We start from the raw sequence: 27,880 nt of genomic DNA, 5'->3' as shown, positions 1-27,880 counted from the left end.
ATATGCCCCAGGGAGTACAGTTGAATGTAGTTAATTGATAGTTGAGACATGCTCGCTCTTAAGAAATCTGCTATGTATTTTGGAATGGGGTTCATATTTGTTCGCTATGGGTTCGGATGCCGCTTGAAATATTGTCGCCAAACTCAGAGTGAGGACTCCCAAGGCGAAGGAGGCGGATTCTGTTGGTGCCATTTTGAATCAAGATGGTGGACTGAAATGTGGGTTCGCCCCCCTTTTTTTTGCATAATGGGCCTCTGAACCTTTGCCCAATTTGGTGGGACACTTCCAACCTGCCCCAGTTTGGCGCCTCCTGAGATATTGTCACTAAACTCAGTGCAAGGGTTCTGAAGGTGCAGAGGCGAGTCTTCGGCTGCGTTTGGATGCCAAGCACCATTCAGAATCAAGATGGAAGACCTACCTAGGTATAGGGAAACCTTTGAGCTGGTAGAGCAGGTAAACTAATGGGTACCATTGTGCGGATGAGTGAAATACTTAGTGAACAAGAACAGAATTATAGCTAAGATTCTACCGTATTTTTCGCTCTATAATACACACTTTTCCCCTCCTAAAAAGTAAGGGGAAATGTGTGTGCGTCTTATGGAGCAAAGGCAGACGGGAGGCTCTGCTCAACGCTCCCTTTAAAGAGCCGCGTGGAGTATGTGTGCGGCTCTTCGGGGCTTTTCCCCGAGGAGGGAATATCTCACATCTGAGGTAAACCAAAAAATCATAGCATATTGCTAAAGAGCAATATAAAGAGATTATATTCCTCTTTTAAACCAGCTCTGTCCATAATTTTTTATTAGTTTTGATTGCTAACACATTTGCCATAAATGTGTTTTAAATTCTTTCAGAGGAACTCTTCCTACAACATTATTTATCACACTTTGCATCCTGGTTTAGAGCCAGAGAAAATATGGGAGGTTTAATACCTTCAGTACATTTTTCAGTTGTCCAATATCACACAGACAGACAAAAATGTCAGTGTTCTAATCACATGCAGTAAAACTCACCTGTCAAGTGATATTTCATGTGGCATTGCACTTCTCAATTTCTGTGACTGTTTAATTATAGAAACGTAAAACTCCACAGCAAAGTTCAATCCCGAAATTAATGCACTGACTTAATGATCAGAGATATTTCAAGGTTAGTGCCACATTCTTTGAAAATTACAGATCATCCCAATTAATTGGGATGCCAGATGCAGTGATGTGAAACTTTGATTTCCTACATACCTTCCTTTTCATGTCCATTGGAAAGGGTCGTTTAAAAACCCAGCAGAGATGTTTAACTGAGTAATATTTCAATTGTTCAAAAAAACAAGTGGCAGTTTGTATCTTTCTCCTTGGATTAAATCACATAACAGTGTACTCACAATGCTGAATTATATTGATATGTCACATTTAGAAGCGTTCTCCCCCCATAGCTGTTTTGCTTTCTATTACAATTATTAGTAGTATTATAACTATTTCTAAGTTCTGATTTACTCATTTCTCTAAGGTGTGAAGGGCTTTAACTCAGCAGACTGTATTCAGTGAAAAATAATTTCCTGTTTATAAAGCAAAGGGCATCACAAAGCAGGTAATAGCCCCATTGTTCGGAGCAAGTCGCTGAGCAGTTCTCTGCAGGATTTACGTTTTGTAAGTACTCAAAACAAAACAAAACAAAGCAAACCAGAAATCATCAGTGCACTAGGCAATGGCTTAACTAATTGGCCATGTCTCATCTTAGGGTCAGCCAATTTGTACAGGTACACAGGGTGATCTATGCAGCAGGACAAAGTTATTTTTAACAGTTCCTTATCAAAATTTCTGCTGCTCCCTCCACAAATTCTCTGGAGGTTCATATTCAGTTTTTTAAAAAAATGTAAAGGGGGGATTTACACTAAGGCTGGGCGATATATACATCGTGATATGCCACCAGCTAAATATCGTGATAAATAACAATAAATAAAAATCCATTACATAATTACAAAATTAATTGTTAAAAAAACATTAACCCCACAATCGCCACCAAAAACTACAATAAAACAGTGGCCGTAGCAATAAACTGTCTATTCAAAATTAACAGCTCACTCTATCTCAAAGACATGTCTTCAAACCATGACTAAAATTCAGCAAAGAGACACACAACCAGATCTCTGAAGGCAATGGCCTTGAGGTCAGAGTCAGAGGATGAGCCGGTCTGAAGCTGCCGTGCTGCTTGCTGGTGAACTGGTCCAGTCTCCTGACATAGAGCCTTAGGCTGGTGGCTGGGAGTTCTGTGATCCTGGAACTCCTGTACAACTGCTCCTATCCAGAGGAACATAAAGTGCAGTAAGTGGGATGCCCCAGAGAGGAGAAGCGCCAGTCCAGGCGGTTGGCCCTTTAAGGATCTACTTTCTTCAGGCAAGAGGGCGGAGCAAGGGCTGGGTGAAGAGGCCCTGTGGAAGCAAGTGGCTCACTGTGAACTGTCCGTGGTGTGCATTCACCATCCCTGCTGTCTTGTGTGCTGTGTCTGCCTTGCTGTTCATGTCTCACTGCCTGGCTACCCTTCTCCATGTGTATTGACTACAGACATATAAGAACATGGACAGATATAAAGTCTTGATGTGCTTGACAAAATTGGGTGATAAATAAAGAATAACCATTCCTTCTAGCTTACTCATGGGGGCCGTTCTCAAAATCAATGGGTAACAAAACCAGACACGCAATTTTAATGGATTAGTCAATTTGATTCATCAATTACAATTGGGAGGGGGTTTCAATTAAACTTAGTGCTCCAATTTATCAGGCAATGACCCTCCACCATCGCTGTCAATGGTAACCTGGGTGCCAGTGTTTGCCAGTCAGGGTATAGAATACCAATAATTGATTATATTGATTTTTATGTTTTTCATAGTTTTTATGGCTGAAGTGCCGGACAACTAAAATGGGATGTTCATCTGATTGCCAGTCACCTCTAGTATCAGTACCAAAAATCAACAGACACAGAGTGCTTCCCAAATGCTTTATTTACACTTGTATTGATTTAATAGAATTTTCATAAGCAATATTTCGCTACAATATGCCAGGAAGGAAGGGGAGGGTGATGAATAAGTTTTACTTGTCTCCTCCAGCATTTAGAGTGCAAAAAGCCATATGATCGTGACAAAATGTTGCCAGTTCAGTTCTGTAGTGGGCATATTCCAGGCATCTTCAGTGGTTGGCCCCACAGCAGAGACTTTAACAAGGTCTCCAGGTCCTCTTGCCTTGAAGACCCACCTCAACTTCCTTCGTCCGCCTCCTATGAAACCTGACCAAAACCTGTTGGGACCACATCATGTGTCTCCGGTCCCTCAGGTTATTCCCTGCCTGTTCTGGATCCTGACCCCTAGAGAAAATTCCTCTTATGGGAAATCTTTGAGCTGGTAGAGCAGACAAACTAATGAGTACCATTGTGCGGATGAGTGAAATACTTAGCGAACAAGAACAGAATTATAGCTAAGATTCTATTTGATTTTACTCTTAGCAAAAAGGTAAAAGTAAAGGACCCCTGGACAGTTAAGACCAGCCAAAGACAACTATGCGGTTGCAGCGCTCATCTCACTTTCAGGCCAAGGGAGCCGGCGTTTGTCCACAGACAGCTTTCTGGGTCATGTGCCCAGCATGACTAAACTGCTTCTGGCGCAATGGGACACCATGACGAAAACCAGAGGTAAACACCATTTACCTTCTCACTGCAGCAGTACCTATTTATCTACTTGCACTGCTAGGTTGGCAGAAGCTGGGACAGAGCAACGGGAGCTCACCCCGTCACGGGGATTCGAGCCGCCGACCTTCTGATCGGCAAGCCCAAGAGGCTCAGTGGTTTAGACTGTAGCGCCACCTGTGTCCCTCTTAGCAATAAGGATACAGGACTAAGAACAAACATATAGATTTCATATGGTGGCTTAGAAAATTTATAGCGTTACCAAGGACAAAAAGAGTTCATTTGGAAATGAGTCATTCCCACTACCAAGCCTAGATTTCCAAGTTGATTTATTTGGTTGTTTTGTTTCACTAAGTGGTCATAAACAGATGAAGCTACATTATACTGGGACAGTCCATCTGAAGCTTCCTTGCATTATTGGCCTGTGTGGCTCAGTAATGTCTACACTGGGCAGATGGCAACTGTTGGGGGTTTCAGACAGTTATATTTCCAGCTCTACCTGGAGACACTGGCAACTGAACCGGGATCTTCTGCTTTCTAAGCCTGTGAACCAGCACTTAAGCTGGTTAGAGATAGCAGGGTGTTTTATGGCAGTTTCAATATTTACAAACCAGTTTGTCCAATCACTACATTCTATTGTTTCCTCAGATAAGCAGGACCCCGGTGAACAATTAAAGCTTTCAATAAATAATCTGTAAGCACATTCATTTGATTTACTGTTATTTGATACAGCAGTTAGTTTCAATGGGGCAGTTAATATTGATCATGCAAAGCACTACACACAAACATGAAACACTTCCAGAACTCCATGGACTATTACTTTTTATCTGCCACTCATCACAGTTACTTGTAATTGTAGTGAGATTTAAAATCAATAATAATTAGTGTTCTTGCACATTTAAAAGAAAGGAATAGGGTAAGTTATGTTTTGGTTTGGGCAAAAATCAGACACAACCGACCACCTAAACATACAAGGGCAGGGCAAGTTTCTGGAAGAATATTAGTACAGCATGGATAAAAAGTCAAAAACGTATCAGACCAAATCAAGAAGAAAACAGCTTTGCCAGGATGTGACTAACTTGGGAGTTATGTAGGCACCAAGATGACAAGCAGTGACAATGACACCATCATTTTGAAGGAGGAGGAGGAGGAAGAGAAGAAACAGCAGTAGTATGGGAGATAGAAGTACGAAGGCAATCCAGTTTGCCAAAGCAATTATGACCAACAATAAAGAATTTGAAGACACAATTATCTATCTTCAGATTAGTACACCTTGATCTGTGCAATGCAACTTCGTTCATTCCCATGTGTTTTAATACAATACTGCCAGTCAAAAGCTTGTTAAACCAACTTTGATTCAGCACTGACCCAAAGTAAACATGCCCAATGGTTTGCCTCCAGTTCTGGAAGTGGAAAGCTTGTTTGGTTAGACTCATCATGATACAGTGCATTTGGTAAGGGGTTGCTTGTGCTGGTCCCCAGTTCTTTACAGCTAATACTGGCAGCCGTGTACCTTTCTCCGCTCTTCTGGCAAATAAAACTGTCACTCCACTAGAGACACGCACTGAAAGCTGTTTTTTCTTGCCAGAAATAACAAGGGATTCACTGTATAGGCAATGTTAATTTTTCTCCTTTGAAAATGAACGGGAACGTTGCCACTGATACAGCAATGAAAAAATCCATCCTCTAACAAGGACACCCATTCCAATTAAAGGGACTAGCAGAGCTGCTGTATGTGAGATATTGATCTATAACCAGTACTCTTCACTGGTTCTGGTGCACATAATGCGAATTTAAGAAAACAGCGGTATTCTAGCTGTTTCGCTACTGTAATAATTCTAGATAATTAAAATGTGATTTCATTATTAAACTGCAACAAGAGCTCTGTATGAAACAAACCATTCAGAAAGATTTCTTTTTCATCAATTATTTGTTATTTATCTGATGCAACAATATGAAAGGCTGATTAAAATGTATGATTCCATATGCAGTTTCTCGTCATTAAGGCCAATGGAAGCATTTTGAGGACCATAATGAAATAATTACATTTGCTTTCAAGTATTCTCCTCTTCAATAATGTACAGCAATGCAGCACTAAATTAAAACATTAGGAACTAAATTTCACTTGCATCTATTTCCATTTGAGCTAATTATATCCCCAAGCTTTCCAACAAACTAGGCCCTAAAAATCTTTTGAAGTTGAAATGGCCCAAAGAAAAAGACTTTTATAGTTAAGAGCTTTGATGAAAAAACAAAGGCGATTCAGCCTCAGATGCCTAAATATTTCAAGGAAATAAAATATATATTCAGGAAGAAAGTTGGGCAAAATTCAGGGAATTATTTAAGTATTCAAGCTTAGTTGTTTAAATGTGCATGTTGTGATTCTGGCTCCATCTATATTTGCCACTTCTGAACAAATTAATGCCTTCCTACCACAGAAGAACCACTAAAAAATGGGTTCAGTACCTAGTTTGGGTTCATGAATACTTTTCAGCTCTTCAGTTTAATTATGCTCAAGATGTTAGATTTTTTATTTTCAAAAAAAGATTTTGTAATCACTTCAACCACCATAGAGCAATTTTGAACCAGTTCAGGCCTTCACAACTTACAATAACTCCCAGTTTGATAGTAGGCTACCAGCCAACATGACAGCTGATTGAAAGGCTACATCTTTATGCACTCCAGGCGGACAAGAAAATCAGGAAGTTGACTGTGTGGTTGGGTAGGCTGCCTTTGGATTGGCAGAGCCCAAGCTGCAGAGCCTTGGGCTAATGTTATAGCATTAGGGAAGAGTTGTATCTCAATGACCTACTTGGAACCCCAAAGCAAGTTGTCTCTTCAATACATATTGCAGGATGGGGGATCACAGCACCTGGGCACGAAAATACCTGTTTGAAACCCTTGTCTGCACTATACATTTAAAGCAGCATCATGCCACTTTAAAAACAGTCATGGCTTCCCTCAAAGAATCTGGGGAACTGTAGCGGGGTTTTTTAAAAGGTACTGAGAGCTGCTGGAACACCCCCGCTCCCCTCACAGTGCTACAATTCCCACAGTTCCCTTGAAAGGTGGATTGATTGTTTAGCTACGTACTCTGAAAACTGCAGCTCCAGCTATAGGATTTTTAATAAAAATTCAGCAATCATTGTATTCAGTTTTCATGAAGGAAAATTCATTTTCAGTCTCAGTTAGTGCAACCATTGCGTGACTTTCTGGATGCAAATTGTTTGAGGTTTCAAATATCAAACACAAACACATGAGTAAAGGTAAAGGACGGTTAAGTCCAGTAAAAGGCAACTATGGGGTTGTGGCACTCATCTCGCTTTCAGGCCGAGGGAGCAGGCGTTTGTCCACAGGCAGCTTTCTGGGTCATGCGGCCAACATGATTAAACTTCTTCTGGAGCAATGGGACACCGCGATGGAAACCAGAGCACACGGAACCGCCGTTTACCTTCCCGCCACAGTGGTACTTATTTATGTACTTGCACTGGTGTGCTTTTGAACTGCTAGGTTGGCAGGAGCAGGGACCGAGCAACGAGAGCTCACCCCGTCACAGGGATTCGAACTGCTGACCTTCTGATCGGCAAGTCCAAGAGGCTGAGTGGTTTCGACCACAGCTCCACCCGCATCCAATAAACGCATGAGTACTCTGCTGCCTCCCAGACATGCTGTGTTTGGTTTATCTGCTCAGGCATGTTCACTCTGGAAATTGTGGCATTCTTGTTGCAGGATGGGAAGGGAGGGATAAGGAGAATGTCACCCCTCTCCCCCATTTATAAAAACTTGCGCTTTTTTGTGCAAGGAGAATGATTTCTGAGGGAATGGGAAAGGCTGAAGCCCAAGTCATGCACATGTTCTGCCCTGTTCCTGCCCCGCTCCACTAGTTAGAACAAAAAAAGCAGAAAGGTGCAGGACATTGGTCAGGTAATATAGAAGGATTGTTAAAAACCTGCTAGCAATCAAACCAGCCAAATCCATGCACTAAACCTCCCAGCTAGAAGCACGTTGTGTTAAAGCACTGATGGGATAGCTCAGTTAGTAGTGCATGAGACTCTTAATCTCAGGGTAATGGGTTTGAGCCACACAATGGGCAAAATATTCCTGCACTGCAGGGGGCTGGACTAAATGACCCTCAGGGCTCCCTTCCAACTCTACAGTTCTGTTATTCTGTGTTGTGATGCACAGCACATATGGCCCAAGCAGCCCATCTGAAAATGGTACGATGCCCAGGGAGGAAGCCTCATCCCAAGTAATTATATGTAGAGAGGAACAACACATTTTTGAGTATTTTGTAAAGCTAAAAATAATAATAATACATCATCTACTCTATATTAATTGCACCAGTAATACTACTGCTCTGTATCACGAAGCTCAGTTGAGTCATGCTCCATTCACAGATATGCTTTGCAAGAATGGGAAAAAGCTGACTCATTTAGCACCCTGAGTCTGTGTATGCAACAGTATGGTGTGGAAATGAATCACCTGTAACTAATGTAGTGTTGAGTATGCCTAGCAAATTAACAAGTCAAAGCCAAGCGATAAGGATTCTATCAGCCAGTTGGAATCCCATTCAAACAAATCCCAATGTTATTCTTCATCTTAAGGCAACAGTTATGTTTTGGAAATGGATCAAAACACGAAGATAACTCTGTTACTGCCAGAATTTGTCTGCCACACCAGTTTTTATTAATAGGAATAGCTAATGTGGAGTCCACACCCTCTGGAGCACTATAGCTTTGCTGCCAGTCAGAACTGGGATAATGAACAATTGGTCTAATCTGGGATAAAGGAAGTTATGCAAATACTTCCAACCCTCAAATTAAACTTTTATATGCCCAGTGGTTAAAGCAGCAGCCATCTCAGGTGTCGCCAGTGTGTGTGCACAGCACGCTTTCCATTATCAATTAAGTTCTGGGAATAGAATTAAATTCCTTTTTAATTCAAAAAGAATTATCAACACAAGCTGAAATTATTGCGAATTATTGAAGACGTGAACTATTGAAGATGCTTACTTTGAGCAACAAATACACCACTGCTGCTGTTTCCTTCTTGGCCATCAAAAGTTTATTGTATGAAATGGGCTGAAACGTTTCTTTTCCTCACACTAACGAAGATTACGGAAATAAAACTGAGCTGGCATTCCGTCACAAATGAAGACAGCTTTAAAGAGGTGCATCTGTTAAAATATTTGAAAACAGGCTAAATTGACAGCTTGAGTAAAAACAACGGAAATAAGACCAAAACAAACAAAGACACGCTACTGAAATGGCGATGAAAGCAAATACTAATCTCATCTCCCTGAGAATGCATTTGAAACCAAAGGAAGTTGACTTTGTGAAACAGAAGGCTATGTGAAGCTATGTCGGGTCCATTACACTTCCCAGAGCTTGAGCTGCCCTAAGCTGAAAGTATAGCTAAAAATGTTTGTCTACAGGCAAACAGGGTTCCCTTAGTCCTGGCTGCTTACATCACCCCATGCAACGGGAATAACTATTTTTCTGTGTAACAAAAAACCATTCCTCCCACCCAGCTGCAAATAAGAATTTTTGATCCAGTAACTCAGCATTGTTTAGCTGAAGAAACTAAACTCCCATCTGCTACAAACAGCACACTTTCTTCACATTTTTCCTGCACTATTATACTTCCAGAATTTCTGGGGAAATGACACGTCTCAGATGTAATCCTGGGCTTATTTACACAAGCTCAAGTACCACTAAAGTCAAGGCAGCTTATGCATCCATAAAGAAAGCTATTTCTGTTGCATAAAACAGTCAGCATACCAGGACTCCAACCAAACAAGTCATAGAAACCTTTGAATTCCACCTCTTTGCAAGTCTTCAATCTTAGGTGAATCACAACTTTTTGTTTAAAATCCGTGTTGTGAGCCTTCAATTGCACAACTGCAGTCTTCTCTGAGCACTTGAGATTTAGGGAGATTTAATTCTAAGTAAATGTACAAAGGTCTGGGCTGTTAAATCCATGTCTTCAAAGGCAATTATGCTCTGAAGTCTATTATGATGTGTGGGATTGAAGCAAAGGGGTGTATTCACTAGTTGTAAAAAGGCTCCCGTCTAAAAATAACACCCATATTCATGAATAAATGTTATGTTCTAGATACTCAGCTGCCACTTAAAGCTATGCATGTTGGAGTTGCAACAATATGATTGGAGTCCTTTGATTTTACTCTACAGCCCTTTATTTGTTAACAAAGGATAGGAAACAAGATAGATTTATTGGCTAGGAGTTTGTTAAGAGGGAGATAGTAAAAGCACAACGTCAGGCAATACCAATGAGACGGAAACATGGAAGGTGCCTAAAGAAGCCAGGGTGGCTATCTAAAGAACTTTTAACTGAGTTAAGATTAAAAAAGGATGTGTACAAAAAATGGAAAAGGGGGGAAACCACCAAAGAGGAATTCAAACAAATAGCCAGCACGTGTAGACACAAAGTCAGAAAAGCTAAAGCACAGAATGAACTCAGGCTTGCTAGAGAGGTTAAAAGCAACAAAAAAGGCTTTTATGGGTATGTTCGTAGCAAAAAGAAGAACAAAGAAACAGTGGGGTCACTCAGAGGAGAAGATGGTGAAATGCAAACAGGGGACACAGAAAGGGCTGAACTCCTCAATGCCTTCTTTGCCTCAGTCTTCTCCGATAAAGAAAACAATGCCCGACCTGAAGAATTTGGAGCAAATGATTCAGCAAAGGAAACACAGCCCAGAATAACTAAGGAGATAGTACAAGAATACTTGGCTAGTTTAGATGTATTCAAGTCTCCAGGGCCAGATGAACTGCATCCAAGAGTATTAAAAGAACTGGCAGATGTGATCTCAGAACCACTAGCAGTCATCTTTGAGAATTCCTGGAGAACAGGCGAAGTCCCGGCAGACTGGAGGAGGGCAAATGTTGTCCCTATTTTCAAAAAGGGGAAAAGAGAGGACCCAAATAATTACCGCCCAGTCAGTCTGACATCAATACCAAGGAAGATTCTGGAGCAGATCATTAAGCAAACAGTCTGTGAGCACCTAGAAAGGAATGCTGTGATCACCAATAGTCAGCATGGATTTCTGAAAAATAAGTCATGTCAGACTAACCTGATCTCGTTTTTTGACAGAATTACAAGCCTGGTAGATGAAGGGAACGCAGTGGATGTAGCCTACCTTGATTTCAGCAAGGCATTTGACAAGGTGCCCCATGATATTCTTGTAAAGAAGCTGGTAAAATGCGGTCTTGACTATGCTACCACTCAGTGGATTTGTAACTGGCTGACTGACCGAACCCAAAGGGTGCTCATCAGTGGTTCTTCTTCATCCTGGAGAAGAGTGACTAGTGGGGTGCCACAGGGTTCTGTCTTGGGCCCGGTCTTATTCAACATCTTTATCAACGACTTGGATGATGGTCTCAAGGGCATCCTGATCAAATTTGCAGATGACACCAAATTGGGAGGGGTGGCTAACACCCCAGAGGACAGGATCACACTTCAAAACGACCTTGACAGATTAGAGAACTGGGTGGGCCAAAACAAACAAGATGAATTTTAACAGGGAGAAATGTAAAGTATTGCACTTGGGCAAAAAAAATGAGAGGCACAAATACAAGATGGGTGACACCTGGCTTGAGAGATTCCTGAATGCGGTTATCTCACACACAAAAACCATCAAAAACAACAACAACATCAAAAACTAATCGGACAGTTTTGAAGAGAGTGCATGTCGGATCTCGTCTTCAGTTTTCCTTTTTCTGGGATCCGTCCCTTGGAGCTATCCGGGCCCCAAGCTGTTACCTGGCTCTGCTCAATGACCCACCCCTGCATCATGGTGTTCACCTTCTGGTTTTCACCTTCTGGTGCCGAATATACTGGCTTTATGCCTCTGTGCTTTTATGTTTGTACATACTTTATGGGCTAATAGCCGTAAATAAATAAATAAATAGAATAAATAGAATAGTGCAGTACATGTGAAAAGGATCTAGGAGTCTTGGTTGACCACAAACTTGACATGAGTCAACAGTGTGACGCGGCAGCTAAAAAAGCCAATGCAATTCTGGGCTGCATCAATAGGAGTATAGCATCTGGATCAAGGGAAGTAATACTGCCACTGTATTCTGCTCTGGTCAGACCTCACCTGGAGTACTGTGTCCAGTTCTGGGCACCACAGTTCAAGAAGGACACTGACAAACTGGAACGTGTCCAGAGGAGGGCAACCAAAATGGTCAAAGGCCTGGAAACGATGCCTTATGAGGAACGGCTAAGGGAGCTGGGCATGTTTAGCCTGGAGAAGAGGAGGTTAAGGGGTGATATGATAGCCATGTTCAAATATATAAAAGGATGTCACATAGAGGAGGGAGAAAGGTTGTTTTCTGCTGCTCCAGAGAAGCGGACACGGAGCAATGGATCCAAACTACAAGAAAGAAGATTCCACCTAAACATTAGGAAGAACTTCCTGACAGTAAGAGCTGTTCAACAGTGGAATTTGCTGCCAAGGAGTGTGGTGGAGTCTCCTTCTTTGGAGGTCTTTAAGCAGAGGCTTGACAACCATATGTCAGGAGTGCTCTGATGGTGTTTCCTGCTTGGCAGGGGGTTGGACTCGATGGCCCTTGTGGTCTCTTCCAACTCTATGATTCTATGATTCTATTTCATTGAAGGGAAATCTGAAGGGAAATTCCACAATGATGCAGACTGACTTATTGATAAAGCCCAAGCATTGAACATCAAAATTCACACAGAACAATAAAACGAAGGCAAAAGAAAGTATCTGCAGACCTATTTACATGTTACTCATGCGTAGAGCAGGCAGAACTTTTAGCCTTGTCCCCGATGTTGTGTTTTCTTTCCACGACAGTGACTTCAAGGGAAGGAAGAGGACCACTCTCTTCTGCCTTGGTCAGACCACACCTGGAATAGGGTGTCCAATTCTGGGCACCACAATTTAAGAAGGATGTTGACAAACTGAGACATGTACAGAGTAACCAAGCTGATCAAAGGTCTGGAAACCAAGCCTTATAAGGAACAGTTAAAGGAGATGGTTATGTTTAGCCTGGAAAAGAGGAGACTGAGAGCAGGTATGATAGCCATCTTCAAATATCTCAAGGGCTGTCACATAGAAGAGGCAACAAGCTGTTTTCTCCTGCTCTGGAGGGTAGGACTCAAACCAATGGCTTCAAGTTACAAGAAAGGAGAGTCCAACTAAACATGAGGAATAAATTTCCGATTGTAAGAGGTGTTTAACAGTGGAACAGAGGTTGTGGACTCTCCTTCATGGGAAGTTTTTAAGCAGAGGCTGGATAGCCATGTGTCATGGATGCTTTAGCTGAGATTTCTGCATTGCAGAGAGTTGGACTAGATGACTCTCAGGATCCCTTCCAACTCCACAATTCTAAATGCAAACAGGACACCCACACAGCCAGGCTCCCTGATCATATGGAGTTCAGCTGTGTGGGTTTGGCTTTCTTTACAGACAACTGTGTACAATAGGTCCACTTTGAAAACAGCTTTCTTTTCAGCTCGGACACATCTTTTATGCAGCCTTTAGGACGCACTGGGAAAATGAGGCTGCAAAGGCACAAAAGCAGCATGTGAACGCTTTAATTTTATTCTAATTGACTGGGTTTCAACTTCTCTTGGCAGTATTCTTTTTAGCTTTGTTTTTAGATAACATTTAAATGGACTCCTGTTGGAAATGTTGGTTGACCTGATGGACATCCTATGCCCTTTTAAAATGTGGCTCTTTTTTGGGGGGGGAGGTTATTCTTATTTTGATTTTATATATTGTGATCTTGTCTGTGAACCGCCCTGAGACCTCCGGGTATAGGGTGGTATATAAATTCAATAAATAAATAAAATTTAAAAAATGTTTTGCCTGGCAACTTTTCTCAATCTGTGTCTTGCAGCCTGCTTTAAGGAAGTTTCCATGCTGGAAAGCAGACACAGAACAGGTTTGCTAATAGACACACCCACTACGACAACATCCCTACATAAGCCACTGGAAAGTTCCTCTTTGCTGGATGATGATGATGATGATGATGATGATTATTATTGCATTTAGCAGTCGCAAATCTGTATCCTGTTCACTGACTATGCTTGTCGAACCCCACATTGATTTTGGAGCTCAGCTTGTTGGGGGAAAGGACACACTGCCCAGCTAGGAATTCAGAGATAGGCATCAAAACAATTTGCCACGGGTTCAAATGCACTGTTATTAACACGAATTCAATGTGCCCGCTGTATAAAACAGCAACATGGGAAACATATGAGACACAGCAGTTGAATTCTAACGCTGATGCACTTTGTGATTAGAGTAAGCAGGCAACCAAAGTCATATGTAGAGCAGCAGCTTGGGGAACACACACTTGGGTGGTGTATGTAAGAGTACCCTACTTTTCCTTGCTTTATTAGCATGAACATTACGCTGTCAGATAAAAAGATGCTAAAATTCAGGAGTGCCTTGTACAAAACTAGAGGGTGCTTTGCTTTGGTCACAGTTTTAAAATGAACAATGAATCGGGCCTGCCATATCAAACACAAGATAAGGGGTGGTCCTATTCCAAACTTCATAAAGGAGGTAATTTTCAAGATATTTGGCAGGCGTTTTAAGTTGGTTGCACACAGCCAAGCTAACGTAAGGGTTTAAGAATTAAGCTCAGTGCAGGGTTAAGAAAAGAATGTGGCTTTCCCCACCCCCACCCCCTTAGTGTATTATTAGCTCATTTGCATGATTTGGTATGTTAATATGTCCTATGGGCCTGTTTTGTACATTTTATATGTACAATGGATGCAGGTAACGTGATTCCGTAACATGTCCACTTTGCGAATGGGCACAGAAGGAGATGCGGGGAAAGGGTAAGATTTGTGTGTGTTGGAAGAGGGGAGCAGTTTGTGATGAAAATGTTGTTTGTTATACTATAGGAAAAAGCTGACATAAACTGTTAGCCTTTCAAAAATGTAAAGAATGCTAACTTCAGCATCAATGTTTTACACGCATGTGCACCTGTGTGTGTGACTGTTTTAAACAGAAAAAAAGCTTGATAGTCTGGAGGAAAACAAACAAGTTATACTGTGACATAGAGAGAAATTCAAGACACTCAGATTTCATTGCTTTTCAAAAGTGCATTAAATTAGTTTGGATCCAATTAAAGTACCAGGGATCAAGTGTCTTTTAAGAAAATTTGCAGCAAATAAAAGCTTCCTTTTAATCTCTGCATTAGGAGCTTGCATTGAAACTTTAAATAAAGGAAAGGTGCATAAAAATAAACCTTGCCTTCTGCAGCTGAAATGCAGAACTTGCCAACAGCACCTGCTGCAATTCAATACTTAGGAATGTAGATTTCCAGGCATGCACTTCAATGTGTTTGTTTTTACATTCTGACTGGAGATATGAAAGATAATAAAGCATTGAGTTGTATGTTAGGACAGATGTTTCTGGGCTTTTTTTTATAACCGGGATAGCATAAGAATTCACAAAGTCCTAAACATTACAAGCCGCCAGAAGTTTAGCAATGAATTTTTATGGATTGCAGGTTTTGTTCACAGCAGGTTTTATACAGAACTGCAGTCTATCATCTTCATTTAACATAAAATCTTACTGGGAAGCTTTGTTATTCTAAATTAAGCACTATTAAGTCCCATTCATTCCAATGGCGCAATTCAGGCCGTAACACTAAACACACTTGCAGAATGGGGCTTACTGGGTAATAACACAGTGGGACCTACTTCTGAATAGACATGCATAGGATTGTGCCTCACTTTCTCACTGAAATCAACAGTATTTAAAAAGCTCAGCAATGGGCGACATCTAACGAAGTCATACTAGGAAGAGAACCACTGACATAAGTCAATTAACTTTTTGTGGTTCTGCTCTGAGAAAAACTAATATTGGCTATCATCCACTGACTGCTTCAAGTGCTTTATTTTAAAAATGTGTAATATCTGCAGAAAAGCTTTTCTTATTATCAGATTAACTACATCTTTCTTTACAAGACCATCAAAAGTCAGAAACAGCATGTCCATTAGTTGCATACATACTGCTTTATTTCTGATCAGGCAGCATGAAATAAAATCATCTCTTCATCTTAATAATCAAGTATCTGAAATTTCTCCAAAGTTCCAAGTTAACCCCTTCACACTTGGCTGCCAGTGAAACAGAAATCCATATTTTACCTTAAGATAAAATAGAGTATTTATGTAATCTTAGCTTTAGACTTAATTCACTAATTCAAGTCGATCTCTTTGATTATGGTGCACCGACCCCGATTTCTTAACCGTTAAAGGGAAGACCTTATTGGTAATACTTTAAACTGCAATCAATCACGGTTCTGCTCTGTTTCTTTAAAAACACTGTTTTCTTTAGACAAAGACTTTCGCATAGTTTTAAGTCACACACTATTGGGGGGGGGGAGAAAATTAGATGATTACAAAATTTCTATCACAAAACCTTAAACACACAAGAGTTAAGAAGATGTAGTTAAGGCATTACATATTCTGGATGAAGCATTTTATTGACTGAATTGCTTCTGGAGAGAAATGTTGATGCTACTCTGCTGCTCTTTTCTGAGATTAATGCTCTACCTGGCATCCTAAAATTTCATCTCTATTGAAGATGCATGGCAACCGAGGTGTAAATGAACTATTGCAGAAAGGCTCATTTATGCAGCCAAACCCAAATAAGCTTGACTCACTCTTATCGTATGAACTGACTGTTCATACTAACAACAGAGGACTTAGCACAAGAAGGAAATACTTGTCGTTGGAGCTACACGTTATTTTCCCCTGCAGCTGCAGAACACACTATGTTGACTTCACACTTTTAGAATTCCAAGTAATACATTTAACCACTAAACTTGAAGGGGGGGGGGAGAAACTTGAAAGATGAGCTATTTAAAACTCTGCTTACAATTTAAGAGTGCCAAAGTACTTTATGCATGATGTGTAACCACCTGCATTCCCGGCTTGCTTTGATAAATGCTAATCTGAAAGTTTAAAAGTTTAACAACATTGCAGTTTAAGCTGTGGTCCTTACAAAATTGTGAATTCCTAAAGCACTTTGCTAAACCTCCCCCCCCCCCCCTTTCTGGTTAATAGTTCCTTTGATTGGCTTCCCTTCTTCTAATCCAGCCTCTTTCCTTATCTCCAGCTCTAGGCAAATGACACATTTAACACTTGCTGCCTGCTGGTAATGGTGAACCACACACACACACCCATTTAACTTGCTCAGGAGAAAAGGCAGCATATATACATATTTTAAAAGCTGGTTCTAATTAATGGCATTGTGAAAGACTTGTAATATTTTGACTTCAAACAGATCGCCAGCAGTAAATTCTCTAAACTATTTTTCTAGAAGTTTGATATTGTAAAATAAAAATAAAAATACCTAAAGTATGCTGTTATAGAAAACTTGCTAAGAAAACAAAACTTTCCAGAACATATTTACAAACTTAAGCAAAGTTCTTTCTCAGTTAGCTATACAGAATTAACATAGTCTTTCAACCTGCAAGCGTGGAAACGCCTAGAAAATATTTGGGCTACATTTTCTGATTTGCTTGTTTTGGGTTTGTTTTTGACTTTGCCTCTACTTTCCTAAAGAGGCGAAAATGTTAAATTCTTCAGGGACTAACTTCTAAGTTTTGTTTGCATGTCCAGTGCTAACGGAGACCGAATTGTGATGAAAATATGTTGACTGTAGCATTAGCTCTCACACATCTGAACAAAATTCCCATTTCTTTTTCTTCCCTTGTGGATTAAACACTCTGAATTTTAAAAAAAGCTCCACCTATTTCAAAGCAACTGGGATACCTAGGAATCACAATGATATCAAACATACTTCTATAGTCAATGCCTCATTGAGGTGTCAAAGAGTATGTTAAAAAAAATGATAGATAGCCATCATTTATCTAAATCAGTGTCAGAGCAATGAAGCATCCTTCAAGGGTGTTTTTTTTCTTCTTTTAATGCAGAGAAAGTGGTGCTGGGACTTTGCTATTTCTTGCTGTTTCTCAGACTCGAAACGTAAGATTAAGGATTGCCGCTGTTTGCCACCTATGTTCTCTAACACTATGTCAAGATCTGATAACAAAACAGCAATTTTTTTAAAAAAACCTGTGCCGGCGAAGAAGCAGCTCCCTTTTCCTGAAAGTCCCAGGCTCTGAACAGATTCGGAAAGCGCTGAGATAATTGATGGGGAAACACAAGGGGTGTTCACAGTTAGTTTTCTAGCAAAAACAGGGACTTCTTAGAGCAACAAAGTAAAAAGGAGAAAGGTGGCAGCAAGGTCAATGCAAAGAAATATTGCCTCTTCTCCCCACCCCACCCACGCCCAGAAAAAAAAAAGGAAAACATTTATGGGAGTTTACAACTCCCAATTCTGCCCACCCTATTGAGGCTAAAGTCACAGGGCAGCACACTGCCAAATGAACTGGTTGCTTAGGTGTTAAAAGGCACCTGGGGGGAAAGAGATAGACTAAATTCAAAACAGGGTATTAGAAGAGCAAAGAGCCTGTACAGATCAGGAAAATTTACACAACCTACACTGAATGATAAATAAATAATAATAATAATAATCCGTTTCCCCCATGAACATTAAGTCTATTTACAAGCTGCAAAGAACACACTAGAGAAGCAACACTGCAAGCGGGAAAAGCAAAGCACACCTAGGCTGGTGTTCTTTCAAAATGTTTGAAGAATTTGTATGCACAACCACATATCTGAATAGCTGTGGTTTGGAAAGGATGCCTCTTTCACCTGTTTGTGTGTGTAGCGGCTATTATTATTATTATTATTATTATTATTATTATTATTACATCATGCAAATAAATAAAGCAGAGGGGGGAAAGTGGAGCAAAATAACCGCGGGACCTACATTGCGCACTGTGCCGGTGCCGCCACTCTGTTTGTGCCAATCCACTGAAGCATGCTTTGAGAGCCTTCTCCTGGAGCATGCAGGAAGACGGACTTGCAGTGTAGAAATCCAGCATTTGACCAGGGCTTACTGCTAGGACATCCATGCAGTCAAACATGATTCCCCCTCCACAGTAGGTCTGGAAAAGTGCCTTCCGCTAGGTGTGGAGGAAAATGGCATAGGAAAGTACCTCCAACTCCATCAAACTCTGCCCCCTTTTTGGCACGTAGGCTGTTGGTCTTTTTCCCAGACCAGAATCATGAATTATGACAGACAACACAGCTAAAAGCCTGTAATTGATCCAAATGATCATTTACCATTTTCCAGCCTGTTCAGCCAATCTGGCAGAATAGGAGGGGGGAAGCAGGGAGCTTTCCAAGTTTCAGTTTTCCTCCATCTCTTCCTCAAAACCTCGAAGGAGCCTTCTTGCTTCTCAGGCTTCCACCAAATAGGTGTTTTAAAAAATATCCTGTGCAGCGTCCAAGTTTTGCAGAGAAAACAGGCTTCGGTGAGAGCTCTGGATCCCCCCTTGCCGGCGAATAGATCCTTCTGCCTGCGAACAGCTCACTTCCTACTACTTGTGTCACACAGAATGAAAGATTGAATTGCTTAATATATGCGAGTGAACTTTCCATGAACCCTTCCCAGGCTGCTAACCTTCAAATGACCCAACCAGTCTGACATCACCAACTCCCAGGATTCTCACATAGCTTAAAAACTCCCGGCAGCCTTGCAAAATAATGCAGGCAGCCACAGAAGCAGGCAGCCAGTAGCTGCCGTTCCTATAATAACGTCCCTTTAGAAAGGAAGACAAACACTTTTTAAAAAAGATATAAAATAGAAATAAGAGTTGCCTCAGGATTCTAAGCAGCAATGCTCCACACACACACACATGCCTTAAAGTTTACAAAATCTGTCTCTTTATCCTCCCTCCGCTGTTTAATTCTTCTCCAAAGCTTCTTTTCTACAAAGATTTCCTTCCTTCCTTCAAGTGAAGCAAACATACACGTTCGATTCTACGCACAAACACGTCCCAATTCTCTCCTGGCATCATTCAGGAAAGACAAGGGTGACATATTGCATTCACTCTATTATATATAAAAACAGACTTAATGGGGGACAATCTTATACATACAGCTCACAATGATTTGCCAGACCAGCGTTAGACAGGATACACACACACACACACACACACGGGGGGGGGGGGAGAGAGCGCGTAGTGGAATTCCCTCATGCCTTGGACAGGGTTCTGCATCTATGCTTCCAGTTCCCCCACATACACTGCCATGGTTAGGTTGTGCTCAGAAGCTGCAGCACACAGCAAAGTACACACTAGCACAATTTTTGCATGCAATCTTGTTGATAAGTGCATGCTTTCCCCCCTTCATAAAAGTTATTGTATCTCAACATAGCTCAACATATATATCTCAGTATATGGGGGTGGGTGGGAATCATGCGTGAAACAGCCCTCAAATCCTTCAGCGGTTCAGTTGCCAGTACAGTGGTACCTCAGGATGCGAACGGGATCCGTTCCGGAGCCCCGTTCGCATCCCGAAGCGAACGCAAACCTGTGTCCGCGCGTCTGCGCGTGCCACGTTCCGGTGCTTCTGAGCATGCGTCATTTTGAAGGTCTGCGCGTGCGCGCGCGGTGAAACCCGGAAGTAACACGCTCCGTTACTTCCGGGTCGCCGCGGAGCGCAACCCGAATTTGCCAAACCCAAGGCGTATTCATCCCGAGGTATGACTGTATTTAATTTTTTTTTAAGCCCAGTGCACAGCAAAATCACTCTGTCCCTGCTTTCAAAATGACACACCCCCCCCGTAACTATGATAGTGCAAAGCTATTGACGGCGATGAAAGCACAGAAGCCAAATGCAACTTATAATAATTCTAAAGCAACACTCCACCTGCTTTTTATCTGTTCACACAGATCCCTGTCTATGACAGGGATGGAGAACCTGCGATCAATCCAGAGGTTGATGGATTATTCAAGCCCCTTGTTGGGTGAACAATTCTTGGAATGGGGGGGGGGGTTGGACTAGATGACCCTCGTAGTCCCTTCCAACTCTGCAATTCTAGGATTCTATGAACCACTGGCTGTGTTGGCTGAGGTCGATGGGAGCTGAGAGTCCAACATTAGGAAGGACCATGTGTTCTACACACTTGGTCTACAGCGACTGGCATCAGGTTGCCAGGATTTCACACAGGGGTCTCTACAGCCCTACCTGGAAATGTCAGGAATTGAACCTGGAACCTTTTGTATACAAAGCTAATGGATTTTCCTGCAATTGTTTAGCCAGATTCTTAACAAACAGAGGATAAATAGCATGAGTGTTCCATTTCTGTTGACACCCATCACCTGTTTTCTCAGCAGTATGCTGCTTTTAGATATGGAGGCTCAATTTAATTGATTGGCTAGGAAACCATTCATTCATTCTACTCTTTTTTTAAAAAAAATTCCTACGTTTAAGGATACCAATCTTTCTGAGACCACTTGCAAGTAGAATAATAAGACTTCTTTAGATTGTTTTATGCCCTTTCAGATTACATCTGGTTTGTGTGTGTATTGTGTTTGTGTGTGTGTTGAATACGGTTTGTTTTCAATTTAGATATATCAGTTTCAAAAGAACTTTTTTATATGTGTTCTTTGAATCTTCTCATATTCAAGTTTTGTTAACCCAGTCAGCAAGCAGTGTCACTGAGCTCTTAATGAATAGCAGGCCTCTTAGGTGGTGGGAGATGGGACCATGTGTTCTTGTGAGAATATTCAATTCTTTGAGCTGAAATAGCCACTGTGCAGGAAAAGTTTTGCTTTCACCTTAACAGAGAGGAAAGCACCATTTGATATAAGCTAATATTCAAAGTGAGAGCGGGACCATAAAGAAGGCTGATTGCAGAAGAATTGATGCTTTTGAATTATGGTGCTGGAGGAGACTCTTGAGAGTCCCATGGACTGCAAGAAGATCAAACCTATCCATTCTGAAAGAAATCAGCCCTGCGTGCTCACTGGAAAGATAGATCCTGAAGCTGAGACTCCAATACTTTGGCCACCTCATGAGAAGACTCCCTGGAAAAGACCCTGATGTTGGGAAAGATGGAGGGCACAAGGAGAAGGGGACAACAGAGGATGAGATGGTTGGACAGTGTTCTCGAAGCTACCAGCATGAGTTTGACCAAACTGCGGGAGGCAGTGGAAGACAGGAGTGCCTGGTGTGCTCTGGTCCATGGGGTCACGAAGAGTCAGACCATGACTAAACAACAAATATTCAAAGGCCTGTATGACAACTCACAAAAATATAAAACTAATATTCAAAGGCCAGTATGACAATTCATGAAAATTCTAAAGAACTCAACTCATATTAACATTACTGTCCTTGTGTAACTCAGCCTATAATTAATATTCATTGAGGCCAAGAGGATTCATGGTGACAGATTTTCTTTGTGACAGATCCACAACCAAGATCCCGGAGCGCTGTTGACATGGGGATTGTATAAAACTGGATTAGCTGGCAGCTGAAAGAACTTTAGAAGGGGATTATGGGAGTTGTAGTTTAGCAGCATTTTGAAGACCACAGGTTTCTGAATCCTGCTGCAGACATTGCTGAGCAAGGTTACCAATGGTATAAGATATGGACCAATGGTATAATGATCCAAGGAGCGGGTGGCGCTGTGGTCTAAACCACTGAGCCTCTTGGGCTTGCCAATCAGAAGGTTGACGGTTTGAATCCCTGCGACGGGGTGAGCTCCCGTTGCTCTGTCCCAGCTTCTGCCAACCTAGCAGTGCAAGTAGATAAATAGGTACTGCTGCAGTGAGAAGGTAAATGGTGTTTACCTCTGGTTTTCATCATGGTGTCCCGTTGCGCCAGAAGCAGTTTAGTCATGCTGGGCACATGACCCAGAAAGCTGTCTGTGGACAAACGCCGGCTCTCTCAGCCTGAAAGCGAGATGAGCACTGCAACCCCATAGTTGCCTTTGACTGGACTTAACTGCCCAGGGGTCCCTTACCCTTTTACCTTATAATGTACAGTCATAGAAAGGATATGCTAGACTAGATAAATCTTTGCTTCTTTTAGTTTGCTATCTTAAGACCATCCTGTGCATAACTTGGCCAATATAAACGGTTTCAAAGGAGGCTGCCAGACCCCATTCTGAAGCTGCAATAGCACTTACAGTGGTACCTCAGGTTACAGACGCTTCAGGTTACAGACTCCGCTAACCCAGAAATAGTGCTTCAGGTTAAGAACTTTGCTTCAGGATGAGAACAGAAATCGTGTGGCGGCGGCGCAGTGGCAGCGGGAGGCCCCATTAGCTAAAGTGGTACCTCAGGTTAAGAACAGTTTCAGGTTAAGAATGGACCTCCGGAATGAATTAAGTTCTTAACCCGAGGTACCACTGTAACTGAAACATGAAGACAGCTGAGATGAATGTTTTGAAAAACATCTCACCGTTAAGGGGGAAGACTGAGACCGAGTGATGTGTGCCCTTGCTCCGTCCACTGTCCAAGTAAACCCAAAAAAACCATAATGAAAACAAAACCAGAGAGTAGAATTGAAAACTCATCAAAAGCCAGGCAAAACAAACCCTTATTACAGTTCATTTAAAACTAAGTACACATGGATCTAGCCTGACTTCCCTAAGGAGGGGCTTTGAGAATCAGGATATAGTTATAGACAAGGGCCTATACCCGCTACTCACCATATTAGGCTCTCTTGGTGGTGGAAGATCCCACAGAGTAGGGGCGCCAGCTCCAAGGGACCGAGCTTCTCCTCCTCCTGATAGGGAAGGAGGCCAAGCATGAGAGAGAAGCCACTGGCCACCATGTTTGGCTCCACCCACTGGCTCCTCCCAAAACATGATGCAATGCCACACGTGTGATGTCACAGATGCGATGTCAGCCCCCTCTCTGCCACACAGTCTCTGATGAATATTGCAAATTTCAGATAGGCTGACACAGGAGGCAGTGGTCTTTGAAAATATCCTGGTGCCTAATTGTTTTTGGCCATTACAGGTAAGTACCAGCAGCTTTAATTATGTCCAGAAACACACGCCTACTTACAGTTCCATGTTTTACTCCAAGGAATTCAATTGTGCACATGGTTCTTGCCCCCACCCCATTTTATCGTCACATTATTATTTTTGTAGTTTATAAAAATGCAACAAAAAGCCCTGCATTTCAATTGTACACATTTGACGCGCATTGGACAGGCATTTTATATGCATTCTCCTACAATGCGACGTTTGTATGCTTCTCAATGCAATTCCTCCTAATGCAACACATTTTTGTATACATTTTCCAGGGACATGCACATGCTTTGTGCATTTTTAAAGCTTAAACTGCACTTGAAAATTCAACGTATACAAGCCTCATTGCTGACTGCATTCGAATCTGCATGTAAGTTTGGGATTGGCAAAGTAAGCCAACTGGCTTTAAAATGCAAACCGAATGAATTTCTTCTCCATCCCTAGCTACAGGCCATATTCTTTGATCCACCGGATGGAAGCAATGACAAATTGGGAGATGATTTCTTCCGGAGGGTAGTAATAGAGGAGATAAAATAAGGCTGAAAACAAATATCAGTATGCTTATTTCGTATTTTGTCCCTAAAGGATTAACATGCTTATGTGATGTATTTTAAAAGTCACACAGATTTTTATGTTTTATAAAAATAAATTTAGTAATTTATGCCAAATTGCCTCGGAATTGAATTAAGATAGCTTTTTTCATAATATATCTAAATTAGCTGGGTAGTTCTGGATGTTTCATAATGAATTATGCCTATGGTAATGCTTGGTTATTATCGAGTCCCTGTGTAATTAAGTAACATTAATTCTTTGGATTATCTAGATGCCTATTCTTACTATTTCTTCCCATTTTTGTAATAAATTAATTAGCTCACATTAGCTTTTAAAGTTATATTTGGGTTTGTGCGTGTGTGTAAACCTTACATTCTTGGGAAAATTTTTCAAATGAAACTAATAGTCATTTAAAAGATACAGCTTACTATTCATTATAATTAGCAAGAATATACACTGAAGCAGTAATTAATTCCTTAGTTAATTTAAACGTAATGAGGTGTGAATATTTTACACTCTTATCCGTAGTTCTTGAAAGAGGGTAAAGGGGTGTCAGGAAAATGCTATGAAATTCTTCTTGAAGCCCATATGAAAAGAATTTTCTTATTTTGTGTCACCTATGCGATCTGTTTCCTTTCAATCTTCACTGGCAAAAATTGTACAATAAACATATTCTTAGCCATAAATGTAATAAAAGCTAAAGTAATGGTCAAAATTCTATTTCCTTTGGTATTACTATATGTATTTCTCTGGGTGACACAGTACTTTTGAAGTCCATGTTCATAAAACAATTTGCAACCAAAGTTTTCGTTCTATATCTGTATTTCTGGTTTTTGTTCAGCAATGGCCATTGAGGATCATGAATCACGCTGCAAATAAAATATACGTCTCCTGACCGCCTTATGCAAAAGAACAGGAGTCTGCGGACCTTATAACAAACCTCCCAGAGACAGAACACCAAATCACATTTCCTATTATTTTCTAAGCTGCCTAAATGAAAACATATGGATAATGAAAACATATGGATCTTTCCCTTATTGTAAAACAACTACACTGGCTGCCAATCCATTTCCTGGCACAATTCAAAGTGCTAGTGATCACCTACAAAACCTTGAATGGTTCCAGAATAGGACCACCTTCGACCACATAAACATGCCCAGGCTTTGTGGTCATCACCTGAAGCCTTTCTCTGTGTCTCCTTGCCATCTCAAGTTGGCTGTTCTGATAGCAGATACTTTTTTTGGTTATAAAAACTCACCTTGAGTGTATAAGTTGTTTTGTGTTTTTTATCTGTTTTGCTGTATTTTTTGGCTTTAGCTGCTGCTGTTTTATTCCTGTAGTAGTAGTTTAAATGTTTCCCTTTTTTATTGTACACTATGCTGGGAACTTTATTGAAAAGTGGTGATGGAATATTTAAAACCAAACAAAACTAAGCTTCCACCAGGGTGGTGGCCAGAATTTGGAGGCCCCCCTAGCGCCACCCACAGCCAATGCCCCTAAGCGCCCATTTTCCCTTTTGAGGTGGCAGCCCTATCACCATATCCCCTATTTGCTTAAAAAGTTGTTCACTGCTGCAATAGCAGCCATGGCAGCATCTTGTCACCTTGGGGCTCTGAGAAAAAGCCAAAGAGGGGTCCTTTCTTTGGCGCCAGACCTTCAGCTCTCTATATGGGACAAACAGGCCAAACCCTACGCCAAAGGATAGGTAAAGGTACACCTGACCATTAGGTCCAGTCATGGTCGACTCTGGGGTTGCGGTGCTCATCTCACTTTATTGGCCGAGGGAGCCGGTGTACAGCTTCCGGGTCACATGGCCAGCATGACTAAGCCACTTCTGGCGAACCAGAGCAGCACACGAAAACGCCGTTTACCTTCCTTCCGGAAGCTTCCTTACCTATTTATCTACTTGCACTTTGACGTGCTTTCGAACTGCTAGGTTGGCAGGAGCAGGGACCGAGCAACGGGAGCTCACCCCGTCACGGCGATTCGAACCGCCGACCTTCTGATCAGCAAGTCCTAGGCTCTGTGGTTTAACCCACAGCGCCACCCGCGTCCTCATGCCAAAGGATAAATGGACATAAATCTGACATCAGGAATCACAAGACAGAAGCCAGTAGGAGAACACTTCAATTGCCCAAGTCATTCAATACAGGATCTCAAAGCACCTGTCTTTACAAAAGAATTTCAGAAATAGACTTGAAAGAGAAGTTGCTGAATTACAACTTATTACTAAACTTAAAACTATGGAGAGACCTGGTCTGAACAGAGATATTGGATTCTTGTCTCATTATACATACTAAAGCTATTTTTGGTCATCTGCATACTATCCCTTGCTTTTTCCTGTAGGACTAATTGCAGTCGTTAACAGTCGTCAACAGGTTTACCATACCCATTGAGTCAACCACTCATCTCCAACTACCCTTCTGAAAAAAACCCACCTCACCTTCCCACTATATATAAGGGTCTGGTGACTTCTGTTTCAGTGTATCTGAAGAAGTGTGCATGCACAGGAAAGCTTATACCCAGAACAAACTTAGTCGGTCTCTAAGGTGCTACTGGACAATTTTGTAATTTTTTAAATTTAATTCGACTGCGTAAGACCAACACGGCTACCTCCCTGGATCTAGATTCACAGGGAGTGTTAAGTTGAAAAGTCCTTTGCATCTGCCGTAGCAAACTGTAGTGGTAGTGCAGGCATTTCCCAGGCTACCTCACTCAGAATGCCCGCCTTGGCACTTTCTTAGACCTCGGAGGAGGCAGGCGGCTAATCAGTCACCATCAATAGGAGCAGAGTGCAGTCTGCATGCCCCCACATGGCCATAATGGTAGGGCAACTCCTACTACAGCAGTGGTTGGGTCCTTGACTGTTTCTGAACAGAGATAATGCCTAGAATTGTCCTGCAGATGTTGCTGAACTACAGGTCTCACCAGTGCCAGCCAGCATGGCTGATGGTCAGCTATGATGAGATTTTTGGGATGCGGGTGGCACTGTGGTCTAAACAACTGAACTTCTTGCACTTGCCAAACAGAAGGTCAGCGGTTCAAAACAGCATGACAGGGTGAGCTCCCGTTGCTCTGTCCCAGCTCCTGCCAACCTAGCAGTTCGAAAGCAGGCCAGTGCAAGTAGATAAATAGGTACGGCTGCAGCGGGAAGGTAAATAGCATTTCCATGCGCTCTGGCACTCATCGCAGTGTTCCGTTGTGCCAGAAGCGGTTTAGTCATGCTGGCCACATGACCCAGAAAGCTGTCTGTGGACAAATGCCGGCTCCCTCGGCCTGAAAGCGAGATGAACCCATAGTCGCCTTTGACTGGACTTAACCATCCAGGGGTCCTCTACCTTTTTACCAATACCTATGATGAGATTTGTAGTTTATCAACACGTGGAGATCCCCATGTTGACTAGCCCTGCCATTCAGAATGTGGTACAGATTTATCGTTTTATTTTGCTTAAGTAGAATCAATGTATATCCCTGCCAAGTTGTCTGAGATACCATTTTAAAAGTTTCAATTAGCATAACAGAATTATAATGCAAAGTTAATTCAGAAGAGTCCACTGCATGGACAGACAGAATGTTTTTTATACAACCCTATTTCCTGTAGTAGCATTGCCTCTGTCTGATTCTCCAAATCCAAAACCTGTTTGGAATGAGCTGTTTAGTAAGGCAAAAGCTAGGTTGTCCTTTTTTTGTTTGTCTGGGCTACAGCAGCCCTTCAAATACTGTAGTCTTTCATAACAGAGGTCTCTTGTTGGTGAT

General features: G+C 41.7%; 1 protein-coding gene across 12 annotated transcripts in view; it reads right to left on the bottom strand.

The window, feature by feature from the left end:
- RARB (retinoic acid receptor beta) overlaps positions 1–27,880 on the bottom strand; it is a 352,738-nt gene that overhangs the window by 81,995 nt on the left and 242,863 nt on the right. The window contains exon 1 of one of the 12 annotated variants that reach the window (XM_080974917.1): positions 18,512–19,104. The exons of 10 other annotated variants lie outside the window; for them this stretch is intronic. In XM_080974917.1, the coding sequence (XP_080831043.1) occupies positions 18,512–18,668 (157 nt within the window). In that variant the 5' untranslated portion in view covers positions 18,669–19,104. Of the gene's footprint in view, positions 1–2,199; positions 2,204–18,511; positions 19,105–27,880 lie in introns of those variants that run through there. One more of the 12 variants, XM_080974918.1, reaches the window with a different exon arrangement.

The sequence above is a fragment of the Podarcis pityusensis genome (genome assembly GCF_964106645.2).
Source record: "Podarcis pityusensis genome assembly, chromosome: 12".
Taxonomy (NCBI): domain Eukaryota; kingdom Metazoa; phylum Chordata; class Lepidosauria; order Squamata; family Lacertidae; genus Podarcis; species Podarcis pityusensis.
The sequence above is the reverse complement of the archived record's forward strand: the minus strand, read 5'-3'. Positions and strand labels throughout refer to the sequence as shown.